Source organism: Siniperca chuatsi, linkage group LG1 (genome assembly GCF_020085105.1).
Source record: "Siniperca chuatsi isolate FFG_IHB_CAS linkage group LG1, ASM2008510v1, whole genome shotgun sequence".
In the NCBI taxonomy this organism is placed as follows: Eukaryota; Metazoa; Chordata; class Actinopteri; order Centrarchiformes; family Sinipercidae; genus Siniperca; species Siniperca chuatsi.
This window is the reverse complement of record NC_058042.1, coordinates 1,384,939-1,406,150: the sequence shown is the minus strand read 5'-3', so window position 1 is coordinate 1,406,150 and position 21,212 is coordinate 1,384,939. Positions and strand designations below refer to the sequence as shown.

The 21,212-nt window shown below is 43.3% G+C and overlaps 1 protein-coding gene across 1 annotated transcript; it reads left to right on the top strand.

Moving 5' to 3' along the window:
* Positions 1 to 18,101: 18,101 nt before the first annotated feature.
* Positions 18,102 to 20,593, top strand: LOC122879934 (forkhead box protein B1-like). Its single transcript, XM_044204576.1, has one exon. The coding sequence runs from the start codon at positions 18,558 to 18,560 to the stop codon at positions 19,503 to 19,505; it is 948 nt and encodes a 315-aa protein (XP_044060511.1). The 5' UTR covers positions 18,102 to 18,557; the 3' UTR covers positions 19,506 to 20,593.
* The last annotated feature ends 619 nt before the right edge of the window (positions 20,594 to 21,212 follow it).

Sequence of the window (21,212 nt, the reverse complement as noted above, 5' to 3'; positions counted from 1 at the left end):
GTACCTGTACCTGCACCTGCACCTGTACCTGCCCCGCCTCCTGCACCTGCACCTGTACCTGCACCTGCACCTGTACCTGTACCTGTACCTGCACCTGCACCTGTACCTGCACCTGCACCTGCACCTGTACCTGCACCTGCACCTGTACCTGCACCTGTACCTGCACCTGCACCTGTACCTGCCCCGCTCCTGCACCTGTACCTGCACCTGTACCTGTACCTGTACCTGCACCTGTACCTGCCCCGCTCCTGCACCTGCACCTGTACCTGCACCTGCACCTGTACCTGCACCTGCACCTGTACCTGCCTGCTCCTGCACCTGTACCTGTACCTGTACCTACACCTGCCCCGCTCCTGCACCTGCACCTGCACCTGTACCTGTACCTGCACCTGCCCCGCTCCTGCACCTGCACACCTGTGGATTCTCAGCTCCTTCTGTTTGGACCTGCTGCCTTTGTACGTAAGCCTTTATATCATATTTTACTATTAGAACCAGTGAACTGCCTCGTACACGCCGTGTGGTAAAGTGCTGGTGGAACGTCCGACATTCACGCCGTTTGGTCTGAAAGTTGAAGACAGAAGACGAACGTTAAACGAAAGGCGGTTAGCTAGTTAGCATTAAACAGCTCCAGCTCCCTGCACGCCCCCACAGGTGTGTCAGTTATTTTGGCTGATTAGACGTCTGCTCAGGTTAAAGGAGGACAAAACTGTGCTTTTTTTTTAATGCTTCCCTCCCTTGTTCTCTCCTTGCTTTCCTTCATTGCTTCTTTTTCCAGGTGATCTGACTGAGAATCAGATAACTGACAGCTAAACTCTCCATTTCCTCCTCTGACCTCGTGACCTTTCCCTCTGACGTCTGAGGAGAAGTGTAAGTGAAACAATAAGAGACGCCACTTTGTGTTTTTTCTTGTCGGCTGCTGTGAGTTTTCGGTCTGACGGCTCCTCCGGTGGTGTTTTGGCGTTGCGTCCCGGGATCTGCCCGTCAGTTAACGCCTCCCGGGGGTCGACGCAGACGGCCCAGACGTCGAGGTGACGGCCTCTCCGGCATCGTTTCAGCCATTAGAGCTGTGGACTCAGCCTTCGCTCAGAGGAGACGGCCTCATTTCCTCCTCCATCCTCCTCCTGGGAGCACGAGGAGCAGTTTAAGTGATTTCTCTCTGGGCGTCCCCATAAGTGCAGCAAATATCCCCCTTTAAAGCCTGTGAATTGTAGAACACGATACTCTGATGTTTCTGCTTTTTTTTTTTCTCCGACGCGTCTTTTTAAAAAGCTCAGCGATCACTGCCCGCCATCCGAGGAGATGGGCTAATTAAATTGGTACTTTTTACAAGTCTTACTCAATAAATCTGAATAAATTAACAAGGCATTACTAAGGCTGCTACATTAAATTTGCATAGTGCATTTAATGAATATGCAACCGCGAGTGGAAAGGTCTGCCACTGTGAACCCCGGCGAATTAGCATAACTACTTCCAGCATGTTTCTTAAATAATGCTCTCATTTGCACATCACTGAGTTGGCTAATTCTGGCTTCGGCGAGGGCGGCCTCGTAATTAAAGAATCCCACTTTAATTTTTAATGAAGTTTATGTTACATCAATCCTGACAGTAATGAGGGGGATGTGGAAACAAAAAGGCTGCTAATAATTAAATTCACAAACCAGTTTGAGGGATAATAACTCCTGAGGAGGAATTACATGACTAATTATTAATTAAATATTCATAGTATCGTGCAGCAGAGGCAGCGGTGATGGCGGCAGCTCGCTGTAAGCAGCCACCTCGGCGCCGGCGGAGCCCAGATGCCAAACGGTTTTTATCTGTGAAGGACTTGAGAGGCTCATAATGGCGCTCCAGACTGTCATTAATTATAATGACCCCTAAAACAGAAACGGGCCGTAATTGGCCGTCGTCTGTGGCGGTGTGATGTCAGCGGCGGTCTGGTGGCTTCACACAGAACGAGTCAGAGAGGCTGAAGCAGACTTTCCACTGCAACAAAAGCTCCAGCTTCTCCCATCACTCAGCCTGTTACTGAGCCTTAACAGTAATTGTAAAAGTGAAAAGCAAATATTTTTCAATACAAAACCTGTTTTCTGGAGCCTCATTCTGTTCTGATTGTTTATACTCGCATTACTCAAAGACTCCTGCAACAGGAGAAACTGCCGAGAACGAGTTTGGCTGATTCTTTGTGTCTGAAGAAAAAGCTTGAAAGCTCAATGAGAGAACAAGACTTCAGCTTTCAAGACTTTTCTCAGTTTAAAACAACGCTTAATAATTTTAACCACTGGAGTGTGTCCACTCCGTAAAATTATCTACACGAAGTGTGGTTTAAAACGCCAACATTCATTCGTAAAGTTGCTGCCACACACACCCATTCGCTGTTTGTAAACTATGGAGAATAATTTCCTGTGCTAATCAGGATAATCAGGCCATAATCAAATGTTAAAACATGGAAATGACTATTTGAAAATGAAATTTAAACTCCTGAAGTGGAAAAGCAACTTTGCAATTTAAACGTGCAGTTGAAAAGTAAAACAACCTTGACTTATTTTAGGTAACGTACTTATTTTAACCCAAACATTATCTTTTTCTAAACCTAACCAAGTAGTTTTGGTGCCTTAACCAAACTGCGAGGTCACGTGACATAACTTAATTTATGTAGCCATGACGACGAAGGCCCGGTACGCCTTTCGCTGGTACACGGTCGTATATATCGCTTTGGGAGTCATTGGCAAACGACCTATTCTGTTCAGATATGAGGACGTGATGAAGAAAACGCAGCACAAGCTTGAAAATGCTCCATTACACCTGAAAGCCCTGTGTTCAAAACCCTACTTATGTAAAAGTACTGAAGTATTATCAGCAGCAAGTACTTTAAGTATAAAGTGACTTGACTTCTGTCTGTGAGTTGCACTTAAAACAAGTTGGACTTCGCCAGATTTAACCAGTTTAGAGTAAAAATACTTTAAACCAGCAGAACAAGTCAGTGAAACGATGCTTTTTTTTTTTAACCTGGTGTCTTTATTTAAAGAAATAGACACTTTGAGAAATAAGCTTCTTGGCTTTTTGCCAGGAGTGACGTGTGTGTGTGTGTGTGTGTGTGTGTGTGTGTGTGTGTGTGTGTATATTGTACTTTTTACTTTCACTACATTTATTTAAATTCCGATTTTTACAAAGAAAACACATGACGAGTTTATAAAATGTTTTGTCATAAATTAAACGCCACAAAAGTTTATACAAGTGCAGCTGAAACGAGTAGTCGATTAATTGGCAACTATTTTGATGGTTTAAGTCATTTTTCACGTAAAAACCTTTCATACTTCCCAGCCACCAAATGGCGTACGAATAACACGAATTAACGAATGTCTTCAGTCATTTCGCATGTTATCACAACGGCTTGTCATTTCGCGACATCTAGTCTCTACTGACTTCTGTTGTGCAGAGACGGCGTGTCAGGTGACGTGGTCTATAGAGCAACAAGTCAAACACAGGACTTTCACCCGGGAGTCCGGAGGTCGTGTCCCGTGTGAAACCAAGTCAGTGTTGACTTATTCACTCACGTTACGTACTTAGCCTATTTGAACCCAAACATGTAGTTTTGTTGCCTAAACCTAACCAAGCTGCAACAGTTTAACAACGTTAACCACGTGTTTATTACTGCTACCATGACGACAGAGGTCACCTGACTTCGTCCTTTCCTGCACGTCCAAAACTCATGAAATGCGGCATCTGTAACGCCGTTAATGACCCGCGAAATGTCCTTTAAAAGTGGCGTGCTGTTTATACGCCGCCCCATGAGATCACTTCCTGTCTGCAGCTCCTCAGATGTGCAGATCTGCTGCTTTTCCTCTGAACGACTGTAATAACTGTGATGTTTGTTAATAACGTCGAGCTTTGGACTGTCGGTCGGACACGACGACACGGTGAAGGCGTCGCTTTGAGCTCTGGGTCGTGACGGCGTTTCTCACCGTTTTCACCAGTTTTCCAAACCGATCGATCGATCGATCGATGGAGAAAAGAATCAGCTGCAGCAGCAACATCCTGCTTTACATTAATGCACGAGGAATAATAACCTGATGATAGAATATATAGCAGCACAGCAGCCACAGGGACGCTGCACTGCTTTAACGCTTTAAGGGCTTTTTCCTGATCACACTCTCACACAGCTTTTACTTAAGTAACATTTTCACTGCAGGACTTTTACTGTAACAGAGTGTTTTCACAGTGTTGTATTAGTACTTTTTAATTTAAGTAAAAGGATCTGAACACTTCCTGCACTGCTGAGTTTAGTATATTAGAAGTTTGACACCTATGTGACCAGTTTCCACACAAACTGAAGGAAGGACTGATGAACAGGCGGGTTGATATTTTGTATGTAATGTAGTTAAATGTATATTCACTAACGCTGAATGTAAACATGTGAAGTCTGTGTGTGTTATCAGAGTTTGATGCAGAGAGGCGTCAGACACTCTGCGGTCCAATCAGAGCGCACAGTTTCTGCCATTTCTAAAAGTTAATTTCAGAGGTAATGAGTGCTGAGCTCCCGCTAATTCACCAGCGCGCTCTGAAATCCATTCTGCAGGCGGAGGGGGTGGAGGAGGGCGACCCTGTCTCTTCTCATTACAGACTTGTGAAACATTCTCATTGCTCGTGTATTTAATTGAGCTGCAGAAATGCAACATCAGGAGGACTTTGGGATAAATAAGGAGCGGTCCCATTGGTCCCACTGAGGAGCTATTGATGTTCCATAAATAAAGAAATTTAATTGAGTTATACCACGCTGAATTACCTTGCATCTAAATGGCACCCAGATCCAGGCAAATGGAATAATTAGGCCCCGGCCAAAACGTTATGGAGAGTTATCCCGAGCGACGCAGGGCCGCAGATATTCATGGACGTGATGCACTCGGTCGGCTGCATTTATGAAGAAGCATTTCAGATAACAAGGCCGAGCAGGGAGCACTCCACGAGTTCAGAGTCAAGATGCTGGAAATAACAGCCGCCTCTGTGACGAGACTCATCCAGGTCTGATCGGGATGTCCTACCTCTGAAAATCATCCAGTTCAATGTGATTATTTCATTTTAGTTCCAACACGTGAACATAACATCAAATGTATTTTAACTCCAGCGCAGGTTTTTCCCACCGACATGCAGCCGGTTCCAGGTCAGATTTGACCTCCAACCCCCCAAAAACCCAAACTAAGCAAAGAAATCCAAAAAAAAAGTAGTCCAGTAATTTAAGTCTTGAGGTAATTGTACTTTACTTGAGTATTTCCATTTTCTGCTGCTTTATACTTTTACTGCACTAAAATTCAGAGGGAAATATTATTTATATGTAATATGTGTTTTTACTCCACTACATTTATTTGATAACTTTAGTTCCTAGTTACTTTACAAATTTAGATTAATAATACTAAATATAATCAACAAATAAATTATGATGTATTTTTATAAGTTGAGGTAAGCAGTAGGCATATATGTATGCATACTGTGTGTATATGTATACGTGTATATATGTACTTTTACCAGCTGCAACATTAAAGTGATGAACACATTAATGCATCAATAATTATAATACAATCATATAATATATATATTCTGAAATGGGCCATTCTGCATAATGAGTACTTTTATGTACTTTAAGTATATTTTGATGCTGATACTTTTGTACTTTTAATTAAGTAAAATGCAGGGCTTTTACTATTTCTGCAATCAATAAAGTATTTCTGATTGTCTGCTGTCCTCCTTACAGTTAGCTCGGCGCTAACTTCCTTAGTTACTGTTAAAGTTTAGCTGGCAGGCTTTGTGTAATAGCTGTTGGCGCCAAACTTTGTTGCAGAGATCTAGCAGGCCCTCGCGTCGCTGCCGTCAGATCAGAGAGTTCGGTTCAGCTGCGTGTTTCTGCTCCGAGCAGATAACTAGTTTTTTATGAATTATTTCACTACATTTAACAGCCTTAATACTTTGCAGATTCTGATTTTCTAAGTGTTGTTATTTTATAACATATGATGCATTTTTGTAGATAAAAGTAGTTAGGTAGCGTCACCTTCACAAGTGACATCAAAATGCTGCAGGTAATGATTATATATATATATATAAAAGGGGCATTCTGCTTAATGAATGCCTTACTTTTTATATTTTGATTATTCTCCTGCACTTTTACTAATATCTAGAGAAAAAAGCAGCCAATGTTTCTGAAATGACTAAAATCAGAGTAATCAATTGATTCATCACTTAATCCTCACTAAAAATAGTCGTCAGTTTCAATCATTGTTACGTATGCAACAGATTTTAAACCAGCAGAACAGGTCAGTGAAACGACGCTTTTTTTTTAACCTGGTATCTTTATTTAAAGATATTTATGTCTTCAGAGTAAAAAACTGGCAGAAGCATCACCTTCAACTGACAGTTAACACGACTCTGAGAGGTTTTATATCATATCTTACATGAAAAGAGACTTTGTGTGTTCTGAACAAGTGTTTTTACCATATTAACTGAAATTATTTATATATCGTGATCATTTGGTGTTGTCTGTTTTAGGATTTTATTTATCTTAAGGTTTTATATTACTTGTTATGGTGTTTGTTCTGTTCATCTTATGTCGGGCTGCAACTAACCTTTATTTTCATTAGCAATTATTCTGTCAGTTATATTCTCGATTAATCTTTGGTCAATAAAATGTCAGAAAATAGACCTAAACATCGGTCCAGCTTGTGCTGACAGCTGTTTGACCTGTTGTGGAAAAGAGTAAAGGAGTTAATGAGCATGGCTCCGATGATATCTACTGTACATCTGAAATGTATTACTCAGCTATAGAGCCTTTAAAATGGCGTCTGAAGTCTTTAAACCTGCAATAACAGATATTTCTGGCCGCTTGTTTTCAGCAGAGCTGAGAGGAGCTGCAGATTCAGCTGTTAACTCTGGAGGTTCGTCACTACCAGAGACACCCAACGCATTGTTATTTCATACGTTATTATAGAAAATATTGATTACAGCAAAGTTGCTTGCAGCCAGTTAAAAAGATGTAAAGATTTCCTCTCCGCTGTGTCTCTGTGATGAGGTTACTGTATTGGCAGCCTGGTGGAGTAATAATCTCTTAACGAGTGCCGACGCCTCATTCGCTGCTCTTGACAGATGCTAATCGCCTCCCTAATTAGCAGCTCTCCTGAAGACTGCCGCTCGTTTACTAATCAGCCTACAATTTGCTTAATCAGCGGTTTAATTGAAGTAATCGCCTCCTGAACACAGAGAGCCACTCGAGCGTGAGACTCGAGCGGAGCAGACGCACACCTGCTGAACCCGGACACGCAGCTGGGAATCGAACCGCCGGTCCCGGCAGTGTCACTGCTTTGCTTCCGAGATCCCAGCAAAGCAAAGCAGACCACAAACCTGGTTTTCCAGTTCCAGTGTGATCATTTACAAGCAGAAACGGACTGCTTTTAGGAGGTTTTAGCCCAGGGTTTCCCCTCAGCCGTTGGTACTACGTAACAGCGTACATCACACGGAGGCCACTTGGAGAGCAGAGGGACAGTGGGCGGGGCGGGGGATTTAAATGAGACGCACCTCCCTTGTACGCTTTCAGCCCAAACTGTCTTAGATCGACCGCCAGTTGTAGCTCAGCGCTTTGCTGCCTTTTACAAACCAAACACCTGCAGACTCGCTTCAACGAGGCGAAGCGTCTTCGGGGATAACTGCCGCACGTCGGCACCGATTTAGACATTCCTGTTTGTGATCTGTATCATGATTATAACTATTACTGCGGGTTTATTACAAAACAGCAGTGTTTCCATGTGTTTACAGATGATGTTGGGAATAAAGAAACCGCACAAGCTGAACAACAATCCAAGTACATTTTAACTATTACATCTTTCAGTAAAATATAAAGCTAGGTATCAATCAAAGGTAAGACATTAAAATGCTCTTTTAGTAACGATGCAAATACGTCAGTATCTATCATCAAGTTTTGAAAATAAATGTAAGTAGAGCTGCAACATAGTCGATTAATCGATCAGCGGATTGACAAATAATTAACTGGCAATGATTTTGATAATTCTGTGGTTCTTTTCACGTGAATATTTTCTTATATTTACATGTCTTATATTATTGTAAACTGAATATCTAATTATGTGTCTGTTTGATAACATGTTAGCACCAACTACTTTAATAAGATGATGTGATGTGAACTTTCAGCCTCGCTGCTGAACGTGTCTTTGGAAAACCCCCTGCGGTGTTCGGTAACGGCCATGTGAACGCTGAGAACAACCGGTGGACTCTAAAGTGATGGTTTTGTCCTGTAGGTTCCTGATGAAGACCATGCAGGCAGCTGAAGTGGATTTCTTTTGGATCACGAACAGACTCCAGTGTGTGTGTGTGTGTGTGTGTGTGTGTGTGTGTGTGTGTGAGACCTCCTCCTGAGGTAAATCACACACTGCTGCTGGGTCACGAGTGTGTGCTTAACCTTTGACCTTTCCTCTGCGTGTCCATCTTCAAACCCTGTGTCTGACAACTAGAACAAATCCTGGTCTTTCAAGGTTACACTGTCTATAAAATTAAAGGCCTTGAATGATCCAGATTGTTAAATGTGAAGTTTTTATGTCTTAAATTCAACTTTAGATGTTTGTTGGTGGTCTTTTCAGGAAGACTGACGTCCTCTTCAGACCTCCAGGTTGCGTCAGGCGGTTTGTGATAATTAATCACATTATCGACTGAAGTGATAAGAGCGTTAGGATGGTAACTGATACCTCGTGGCCGTCTCTTAGTTTTTAAAGGAATAGTTCAACATTTTGGGAACTACACTCCTTCACCTTCTCTCTGAGAGTTAGATGTTCAGGTTGATACCAGTAACTTCCAGTAACACAATTTGAAGCTCTGTGATTGGATGTTTTTTTTACTGAAACGCACCTTGGGAGTTGACCTCCCTCCTTCAGTGTTGTAAAAAGTGTTTCCTGACGTGTGAGGCCTGGAAGCTGTTTGTGGGTGAAACCAGAAGCAGACGGAGTGAATAACTGCTGACGTCATGAAGCCTGAAGAGCTGAGAGCATCAGCTGTGTGTGGAGCGATGAGGAGGCTGGAGCCTTCCTCACATGAACACATGAAGCCGACAGAAGCGTCACGTTTCCATCATGTTTCCCATCGTCTGAGCTTTTAATGACGTTGTCTCGCTGCGTCCTCTTCTTCTGCGCTGCTTTAACGGCAGCGGCTGGAGGATCAGCTCCACCAGCTGTTCACCTCCATCAGCCAATGAGCTCGTGTTCTCGCAGCAGCAGCAGCAGCAGCGGGTGGAGACGAGCAGCGAGTCACGTTTCCTTTTGATGATTTTCTGGTAAATTTGGTTAGAATTTGCATTAAGTTTGGATGGAAACTGTCTGTGGGGAAAATGAACGGGGCTGTACATGACAGGATGTATGAACATTAGTGTCCACTGCGGCTGCCTTGTGGTTTAATCTGGCTCTGGATTCAACCTGCTGATGTCTGAACACGTGGAGAAAGTTATCAGGTGTTATGGGAACATTCCCATGTAACTGGGACTCTGACCCACCCAGTGTAATGTGCTGCTGCCGCTGGTATTCAAACAGTGTAATTGAGTGATTTACACTGTTTTGAATTCTCTCCTCCTCCTGATAAATCAGCAGCTCTAATGGAGGCCACCAGCTCTGACGGGGGGGGAGGGGGGTTGTAGGCGGCGTGCTGGGTGGTAACAGCCATGACACATTCAGTGGCACCCATTCATTTATTTCATAATAAGGGCCTGGCTAACCTGCGGCGGCGGCCACGGCGGGGGGGGGTCGTCATTAATCCGTCACAAATTGGAGCTTCGGCGGCGCTCGATGAGTCAACACCAGAGGAATATTTAAATTCGTAACAGAGGAAACGTACACACAGGTTCAGTGTTTTATCTTTCCTGTTTGAGGTGTTGGTCGTTTCTGTTGACGGAGAACGCCTCAGGAATCTGCTGCTTTTCACTGATCACACAGACATCAGCAACGTGGGACATCAGCAACGTGGGACATCAGCAATGTCTTCATTTTGCTGGATCCCACATTTTTAAACCCACACTCATTAAACTTCAGATCAAAAACCGACGCGTGTTTGAGGACTGTGTTGGTGAAGGTGTACTTAAAAATGACCCAGGAAGTCCAGTTTGAGTGACTGGTTCTGATTATACTACATTGCTTTCTGAGACCCATCAGTGGATGAGCGCGAGACACGTACAGCACTTTGACAGCTCGGCCATTATTCTACAACCTTCCCACAAACGGACAGCGACCAACATCGTGACCACTGGCTTTTGACAATGTTTTTATTGATGTATTACCCAAAACCAGCAGCGCAACGTTGGTCAACTTAAAAAAGAAATTAGGCATTAGCTTAGCATTTACTTAGCATGAATTAACCTCTCAGACAAACAGTAACTGTTCACCCAAATCACTTTAAATGTTTTCACTTTGTACATGAATAAAGGTACGATAGTGTTTTACTGTGGCCGATATGTGACGGATATAACAGAGCTGTAACGTTAGAGCTGAATGAGTAGCCGCCCACTCGACAATAACGACACGTCAAGTACCTTGAACAAATATTAAGTACTGACATAACGTATAGGTAGCTTAGAGGCTTAACAGCTACTTTACAGGGCTAGTTACAAAGCAGGCACTGCTTTGAGTCTCACGTGAGCTAACGCTACAGTAGTTAAGTTAACGTAGTATAAAATGACTGTAATAACATTAGCTTAGCGGGTACATTGATGCTGAAGTAAGCTCTGTAAACATCACGCCCCTCACTGTATCGGCCATTAACTGGAGGGAGTCTACAGTCACTTGAACATCTTACTTGCACGCGCCGTGTCATGCAGCAGACTCCTCCATCTGTAGTTTTAGCGGATCTGAAACTGCACGCTACAAACCAGCGTGAGAGGTGCATGGCGCCTCCTGCTGTACCTGAGTGTGCAACATCATGACTTCCTAAAGAGTTTATCTGATTAATCTGTAGCCTTCATTTAACTTCATAGGCTACTTGAGAAAATCAAACCTGTTATGGTGTGTTTGTCATTTTACTAGGGCTGGGCGATATATCCAGTATGTTCGAATATTAATTAATGTGCAACATAGCAAATGACCATATCGTCTACATATATATCTACATATATATTTTAGTTTTCGGTGTTTCCGCTGGTCGCCGCTGATAGTTACGTTACTTTAGTCAGTCTTAAAGTGTGCAGAAGAGCTCAGGTTGCAGTATAATAGAGTAAAATGTCCCTGTTCATGTAACGTTACTACGGCGTCTTCTGCTCTTCGAGCAGTTGGTCCAGACTGTGAACAGCTAGCTAGATAACAGCTAACTTTATGAGAACGCGATCAATCATCTGATCGCTCTGATTACTCTACCCGGGCTTCCAGCTCCAAAAGTATTTGGGACACCTCCGGTTTTAGGCTGTTTAGCCTGAGTCAAAGCTGCTAAGTAGCTGCTGTTCAGTCTGGAGCAACTCTGCTGTGAAGAGTACAAGAAGACTTTATGGCTGACGACAGTAACGTCACGGCCGGTTACCCACAGGGCGACCTTCCTTAAAGGGGAGGCTCGCCCGGTAACGCAGGTGCAGTCAGGCTGTGGGTGAGCTAACGGCTAACCAGAGGTGGAGGAAGTATTCAGGTCCAGTACTTAAGCAAAAGTACTAACACTCCAGTAACTCCACTGTGAAAATACTCAAGTAAAAGTCCTGCAGTAAAACGCTTCCTGTCAGTGTTTTATTATATCTGATGTTTCTGGATTCATATTCCTGCTGCATTCATGTGTGTGTTGCATTTTACTGCTGCAGATGTTTCAGGTTGAGCTCATTTTAACTGCTTTACATACTGTTGGGTAGTTTAACCTGCAGCAATGCATCATGGTCTATAAGATCATCACATGTTTGCACTATTTGAGAATTTACTGTGTTATTTTAGAGAAAAGGTGTATATCGAGATATATATATCGTGTATATTGCGGCATATTAGCCTAAAAATATCTATTATTTATAAGCCATATCACCCAGCCCTACATTACTAAATTAATGTATTTATTTACTGACTTTTGTGTCTGTATTTTCAGAACGGCATTTCAAAGACCACAGAGCCATACAAACGGTTGGCACCACTGATCGTAAAGGTCATTTCTATCGAAAGTGCAAAAGTGCAACGCTGGGATTTTTCAGAAGAAGGTGCAACGCCGCTTTCGAGTCTTAAAGATCGCGTTGCTGCAGTGAGTGACGGACGCAGTGTCTCGTATTTTATTATTATCCAAATAAACATCTGACTGACGCCGCCCTCTAGTGGTCGTAGTAGTTATGACTAGTCTGTCGGGAGCAAAACAGGAAACAGCGTGACGTCGTGTAAATCCAGCGTCGCTCCGCCAAACTTCAACCTAAGCAGAAATTGAATTAGCCAGACAACACCTGTGTAGGTGTGTGTTGTTGTTTTTTTTTGTTTTTAGAAAATGTCGTTATTATTTTATTATATTTCCCAACATATACATTCTACATCATATACACTTCACAAAACAAAGAACCACAATCAGGAAGACAAAAAACATACGACACACACGTGAAACAGGCTCATCCTCAGTATCTTGAGTCCATGTCGTTATGTACTCATCGTTTGTAATACGTCTCCCCACAGGATTTCTAATCTTGTCCACTTTCAAATAATAGCACATTTCTTTGATCCAGTGTGGTGGATGTGGATTTCCAATGTTTGAGTTTCTTAAATACAGTTGATGAAAGAAGAAGAATCCAACTCTGCTGACACCTCACTGTTTCCTGTGATAAGTATACAAACGTCTGCTCGTTAGATTTGCATTAAAATGTGCTGTGAACTTTCATGGTCCCCTGAGGAAGAGCTACAACCAATCAGGTGTGAGTGTGTGTGTGTGTGTGTGTGAGAGAGCGTGTATTACTCATGTTGTGGGGACATAAATCTGTTGGTGGGGACTCGCCTTCCTTTTGGGGGAAAAACGCAAGTCCCCATAACGTAAATCATGAAATTGTAGGGTGAAGACTTGGGTAAGTCTCCAGGAAATGAACGAAAGCCTGTGATGTCCTCTGAAGTGATGGAAACACGGTGTGTGTGTGTGTGTGTGTGTGTGTGTGCGCCTCCTTTCTAACTCTGATTGCAGCTGAAGTGTCGGTGGATGATGATGAGGCGCGTGCTGAAGCACCACCTCTGCTGCTCTGCATTTTAAAACCCCAAAACACTCACACACACTCACACACACACACACACACACACACACTCTCACTCCAACATGGTCATTAATTCGTAGCTCTGGATTTCCACACTTATCGCCGCTGCAGCTCAGTCAGCTGCTTCACCAGACTGCCAGAGCGTTTCTGGATCTTCACGTTAGGAAAACAACATCAGTGCAATCAGAGCCGGACGTTACAGCTGACAAAAGTAAGCAACAATTTGAACATTTTAAATCTTTTCACTCACACAGATTCAGATCAAACACACTGGTTCAACAAGTACCTGCCAAAGTTGGATCACATTTGATTCCTGTTGGTTTTGTTGACCTGCTGACCCCTGAGCTAAATCCTCAGTCTGTGGTTCATGAGAACACGTTTAAGTCACGTCACAAGTATGACTCTGGTGATATTCACTGTTTTTCTTTTTGCTATCAAACCTCACGTTCAGACTCAAACCGTCATGAACGTCTCTGCTAACAGCTGTGTGTGTGTGTGTGTGTGTAAGAATCACAGCTGATGGATCTTCTTCCTCCATCGTCGTCCAGAAACTATTAAAACACATCAGCGAGCCGCTCTGCTGCACTGGGCGACATGTTCCTTCATCACCATGAACACACACACTGTAGTTTATTCTGCCTCCGCCCCACACACACCGTCCTGCTGCCCCAAACACTCACTACAGCACCACATGTGGATTCATCCGCCGCTGGAAATAGTCCCCAACAGATGCACTGTTTCCTCCTGTTGGTCTGATAAAAACTACAGCGAGCAGCTGTTTGAGGAAACTACTGAGCCTTTTTAAACAGGAAACTACAGATCTGTGTTTTTAAAGATTTACGTCTTCAGCAGGAACCAATGGGCTCGCAGCTGAGCGCCGCAGACAGGAAGTCAGACGGTACTGAGAGACGGACCGACGCGTTGCTGGTTTGAGTCTAAACATGAGATTTGATAACAAGAAGAAAAATACTGAATAATTCCAGACTTCTTAACTCCAAATACACTTTCTCCTGGTCAGGTGCTTTCAGACCACATCTTCACTTGACTTTAATAGAGTTTGAATAGTTTTAGTTGGTATTTCTTTGGGGGAGATGTTTGTCAAAGTGGATGTTTGGTCGAACATCCGTTATAAAATGCTTCGTAACAAGACATCTCACATTTCCTGACAGTTGTTATCTGCTTGGCTTAAAGCTCCAGTGTGAAACATTCAGGAGGATCTATCGGCAGAAATGTGTGTTTTCATTAGTGTATAATAAGAAAATAAGAATCGTGTTTTCGTCACCTTAGAATCAGCCTTTATATCTCCAGAGGGAGCGGGTCCCCTTCCACGGAGGCCGCCATGTTGCACTGCCATGTTTCTACAGTAGCCCAGAACGGACAAACCACACACCGGCTCTACAGAGGGTCTTTTGTGTTTTTTGCAAGTTTCGCGGCCGCCGTAGTTTCTCCTCCACGCTGGGAAGGGGGGGGCGAGGCGAGCGGCGTTCACATGGCTGCAAACTGTAAATCCTGCACACGGGACCTTTAAGACTCGTTCAGTATATCCAACAAACAGCAGTTTTGTTTCTGCACTTCCACCAGCTCCGAACATGCGCTTCCCTCCGGCTGCGTCTGCTAGAAACAACGATTATATATTTCGAATATATCTGAATGACGTTTTGAGAGAAACATAATTCCTGCTTTGGTTCTTTGGCAACATTTTTCTCCGTAGCTGCTGCTGTAAAGGAGACTCTGCGTCTTATTTTTAGCCTTTTAGAGCTGAAACTATTTGTCGATGTGCAGAAAAATAATCGTCAATTGATTTCCATAATCGATTAATCATTTTAGTCATTTATTAAATAAAAAACTATTCCCAAATTCCAGCTTCCTAAATGTGTGGATCTTCTGCTCTTTGCCTCATGTGACAGTAAACTCTTTCTGTTTTCTGCCATTTTTTTTATAGACCAAACGATTAATCGAGAAAATAATCGACAGATTAATCGATAATCAATATAATCAGGAGTCGCAGCCCTAATGGCAGCTGAGATATGCTCAGATTATTAATAAGGTTTGGTGAAGTTATACTCCATCTCTGGTGTGACTGATATAAGTCTCTTCATGGAGACCGGAGGTGTCTGATATACCAGCTCTCATTGGTTATTAGGTATTTTAAAGATCAGTAATATTTAGTAAACATAATTAAACAAATACCTGGGCAGTTTCTTATTGACTAACAGGAAGTGAGTACCTCACATGTATGTACACATTTGTGCACATACAAGGTTTTTCTTTCCTCATTAAAGGGAGTTTTTCTTTATCTGAGTCGAGGGTCCGAGGGCTGGTGATATTTGGCTATAGAAGTAAAATGCACTTGGCATTCGAATCGCGTGCTTCCGGGATTTTGGGAAAATGAATACTGAATATGAATAATCTCCATGACGACACACGGAGGAAGGAGCTGCGCTGCAACACCACCATAAACACCAGCAGCGGACTGCGGCCTGCTCCGTGTGACTGCAGCCTCTGCAAAACAAAACACACACACACACACACACGTCTGTATCTTCATTAATCAGCTGACACACACACACACCTGATTAATAAACAAGCTGTCGAATGATATGAAACACACACTAATGAGAATCCTGCTAATTAATTGACAGCTTGTTGAATATTCATGACTTAACCTTTAATGTTACAACCTGCTGTTTATTATTATTATTATTATTATTATTATTTAAAATGATATTTACTCATTGTGTTGTTGTTGTTACTGCCAGCAGTAGTATTACAGATACACACAGAAAGGAGAAAACGTTCGTCCCAGAACGGGGATTATTATTAAAAGGTTATAAGACTCAAAATTAGAAGTGGAAATGATAATAAATACATTAATAACCTCAAAAATGGGTTGAATTTGTTGGTCAGATCGTAACAAAACTCAGTCGCATTAAATTAGGTTGTAATTTTATCACTCGTAGCATCATTTTAAATAAGAATATATATTCGTAGTATTGGTATCAATATTTCTATAATATATATACACAATTATGATTATAGTGCTGTTATTAACATCTTGCTCTGATTGGCTGCAGTGTGACCAATCATGAAGCTTTGGCAGGATGACAGAGAGGCTTTCATATTTACATTCAATGTAAATATCAGGACCCCCATAATTAATTCTCATATCAACAATAAGAAAAACATTAAATCTCTTCAGTGCAAATCTTCAGGAGGAAGATGAAAGAAAACAAAGTTTCTTTTTGTTTTTTACAGAACTATTTTTGCTAAACTTTCAGAAACATAAAAGTGTGTTTATTTAATAATAAAAAGAGATGAATCAACAATAAATCAGTTTAAAACACTTGAATAATAAAACAATAACAATGAAGATGCGATAATTGAAATGTGATCTGATGAACTCTGTGTTTTCGGAGCGTGTCTCTGCACCCTGAACAGAGCATCAGCCACAGGTCAAAGGTCAGACGTGTGAAAGTGGCTGTTTGGTGTGCCCCCCCCCCCCGGTCCCGGCCCCGGGCCCCGGGTCCCGGGTCCTCCGGGATTATTAAAACCTTCAGCCCCTCCCTCCGACACGCAGAAGCTGTCCCTCATCTGATCCGAGAAATTAAACGTTTGCTGCCTCCATGGAAACAAAATGAAACACGAAGATTATCAGCTGGCTTTTCATCCGCTAATGATGTAATAATATTTAATAATATTTAATCATATTTAATAATATTTAATCATATTAATAATATTTCTACATTAGGAAACTCGAATCCTCTGATTTCACGTGTTTTTGGTTTAGTTTGTTTATTGATTATTGATCGTCTGTAAAATCAGTTAAACTAACAACATCATGATGAATGAATTCTGTTCTGCTGTCATTACTCTTATTATTGTGTTGTATGTATTATTATTATTAATTATTATTATTATTATTGTATTTATTATTATTATTATTGTATTTATTGTATTTATTATAACTCTAATTAGTATAATAGATTTATAATAACAATAATAATAGTAACAATTATAATAATAACAATAATAATATTAATAATAACAATAATTTTGTCCCGTGGACCGACGACCCGCGTGCGTGTGTGCATACTTGTACCGTGATGGAAATTTTAGTTAATAATTTTATTTTCATTTCTCCGCAACAGAAAAACTCATCTTCACTTTGCGCTTCAAATATGATATATGTCATTTAAACTAACGGGTTTCTGATTTAACAATAATAATAATAATAATAATAATAATAATAATAATAATAATAAATTCCAAACAACATAAAAAAACTGCATCAGTTGAAATTCAGCCTCATCGGACCGAAAGAAAAACCTTCCGTTTGTCTTTTATCGTTAATGATTATTAATAATAAATAAATAAAAGCCAAATAAGATATTTATATTTAGCGATTTAAAAACAAGTTAATTTTCTCCTTAAAATAAAACCTTAACCTGTTTAAAAACCGGTCAGTGAGACGTGAAGACGCGCAACTTACGAGATCATTACGGAGATTTTATACCGTTTCTGTTTCTGATCGCAATGATGGGCTGAAGAGGAAAAACCACTTAAAACAGAAACAAAGCAAGAATCCCCCCAGCCACCCCCCCAACACACACACACACACACACACGCGCGCGCGCGCTGTGCGTAACATGTTGCCAAACACACCGACATACCTCCACAGAGCTCAGCGCAGCTCCGCCACAAACATCCCCGGAAATCAGGCTTCTTTCCTGGGCTCTTTTTGCCGCGCTGGCTTCAAATGAAAATGACTTGTGTTGGCTCAGTGCGTCCATGTAAATACGCGTAAATGAAACCACATTGTGCCCCCGTTCCACCCCACCCCCCGAGCCCCCTCCCTCCTCCCTCCTCCTCCTCCTCCTGGCTGTGATCATGTGATGGTGAAGAAGTGTCCCATTAATGGAGCTCCTCTCCGGGGGTCTTTTCTGCTCCTGTCACCGCCGTCCAGCCCGCAGACGGGACAGACCGGGAGAGGGACATGGAGGAGGACGCAGCAGCAGCAGCAGCAGCAGCCGCTTAGCGCAGCTCAGCAGCGGGCAGGAGGAGGACGCACACCGCGCTGCACCTGCCGGGGACCCGCAGCGGGCAGGCAGCCACTGCTTCTTTAACTTTTCCTCAACTTGCCGGCGGAGCTGCGGCTCCAGCAGTGAGCGTGAAGCGCGGGGCCATGCGTGCCGAACACCGGGCGAGTTTCCTTTCGTGCGTAACGGCGTTTTGAAGAGTTGGAGGTGTTTGGACAAACTTTGCTGAAAGTGAGGCGAGTCTTTTCCGCTCTCCGCAGACTGAGACTGAACTCATCCCGGCCCGGCCCGGCCCGGTCCGGCTCAGCAGAATAATGCCTCGCCCGGGGAGGAACACGTACAGCGACCAGAAGCCTCCGTACTCTTACATCTCCCTCACGGCCATGGCCATCCAGAGCTGCCCGGAGAAGATGCTCCCGCTCAGTGAGATTTACAAGTTCATCATGGACCGGTTCCCGTACTACCGGGAGAACACGCAGCGGTGGCAGAACTCCCTGCGGCACAACCTCTCCTTCAACGACTGCTTCATTAAGATTCCCCGCAGGCCGGACCAGCCCGGTAAGGGCAGCTTCTGGGCTCTGCACCCGAGCTGCGGCGACATGTTTGAGAACGGGAGTTTTCTGCGGCGCAGGAAGCGCTTTAAAGTGGGCGGCATGCAGGCCACGGACCCGCTGGCGCCCAGCAAGCCGCAGGACGCCGCCCACTACCTGCAGCAGCAGGCCAAGCTGCGCCTCAGCGCGCTGCACGCCGCCGCGCACCTCCCGCAGATGACGGGCGGATACAACCTGAGCCCCGCGTCGCAGCCGTCCAGCTTCAAACACCCGTTCGCCATCGAGAACATCATCGCCAGAGAGTACAAGATGCCGGGCGGGCTGGCGGCCTTCTCCACCGCCGGGTACCCGCTCCACAACCAGCTGACCCCGGCGTGGCCGCACATGTACGGCTCCGGGATGATGGACACCGCGGCTCCCATCTCCATGGCCACCAGCGACTACTCTGCCTACGGCATGCCGCTCAAGTCCATCTGTCACGGCGGACAGACTCTGCCCGCCATCCCGGTGCCCATCAAACCCACGCCCGCCTCCATGCCGGGCCTGCCGGGGCTGCCCACGCACATCCCGGCTTTCCTGGCGAACTCGCCCCAGTCTCTGAGCCCCACCTCCCCGCAGACAGCCACCGGCCAGAGCAGCCCGGCCGGCCCCGGAGAGGCGCTGTCCTCCTCGGCCGCCACGACGCTGCAGTCCGCGGTGGCGGTGCACTGACGGGAGTCTGACTGTGTTCTCTCTGTTTTTATATATATATATATATATATATATAAAAACTCTTTAAAAAAGGGAAAATGACGAACTTTAACTCCAAAGCAGTGTTTCATCTCCAGGACGCAAAGTGCGCAGAAGTGCGAGGACGCGCGTTAATGATTAGGATATTTTTTTGTTTTTTTTTTGAAAAGAGAGAAATTCATCCATCAACCTGCCGGGCAAAGAAACAGCAGGCTGACCTCTGACCTCCAGTAAACAAACACATATAATGCTACATATTTTCGACAGATGGCTAATTAGTTGTTTTATTTCTGTGAATCAGTTTTATGTCAGAAACTAAAATCATCTGGCTGAGTTAGGATCTCTGTCCCTCCGCATTCCTGCGCAGCAGCTCGGCGCTACCGCTCGGATGTGTCGGGACAGATTATCTGGATCTTTTGTGTTTGCAGCCTTTTCTCCTGCGGCAGAGAGATTAATGACTGTTAGAGATTTCTCCGGCCTCTCTGCTGTTTTCTCTTCTGCTCCCGAAACAAAAGTCAAACCCATGAGAAGTACCTTTTTTTTTGTTTGTTTTTTCCCACTTGCGGGATTTTTTCTTCCAAAAGTAGAAATAAACTCAAACGAAAGTGAAGAAGAACATTTTCATAAATAAACGCAAACTAGCATTTGGTGAACCGAATAATCACCCAGTCATTTTTATTATTATTATTATTTTTTTTAAATTCAGTTTTATAATCCACATGAACAATCACAGAGATGAGAAGATGAAATGAGACTTGAAATCATATTTATGTCAGAGGTTATGAAAGAAGAAAAAAACACACTGGAGATATTTGACCACGGCTGCAAGGATCTGCTGTCTCTGATGCACTTTTTAAAAAAAGGAAATAGATGTTTTTTATTGAGTAGCTGACAGCCGTGTTAGTTTCATTTCCAGTTCTTTTTTAAAACAGCTGTAAAATGACCCGCTGTCTGTGTGTTTGTACTGCTGCATGCTCCTCCTGTCTGAACAAGTAAAAAATAATTCAGTGTTTGTAAGATGTTGTTTTTTTTTTTTTTTTTGGGCTGAAAGCATAAAGCATGAACACGAACAACGGGCTTTTTATTCCCTGCGCTCTGTCTGCTCATCCAGATCCATTAAAAAAAACCTTCCTGGGAAAAAAAACCCAACAAGAAAAAGCAGTGAAGAGACCTGTTATTCACCTGCACACACACACACACACACACTGAGTCCTCCAGTTTAGAGGTTCTGGTTTTTTATTTGAGCCTTTTGGATGCGTTCATGTCATAAGGAGAAATTAAAACCTTCGCTCTGATAATCTGACAGCAAAAATCTCCAAAATGTTTTCAGGAGCTCAGCATGAAGCACAGCCTTAAAGTCACTTCATGTGTCTTGACATTCTGACCAAAACGTGGAGACATTCTTCCCATTTTTCTAAATTCACGGGGGGAAAATAATGTTTTGCTTCTTAAAGTCATTTTGTCCTAATAAAGCAGCTCGAGCTCTCTCGGCCACGTGACGCTGAATACCGTCCCATCATTGCTCTGTGCTGCTCAGGTTAGCTCTGTCTGCTGGAGACGTTCCTCAGCATGCAGGAACATGTGATGTATTGAACCCTTCAGCTGATCTGAAGGCTGGAAAATCTCCAAAACTGAAGGTACAAGATTTCCACCTGACAGCAAAGTGTTTGACATTAAATTTTACAGTAA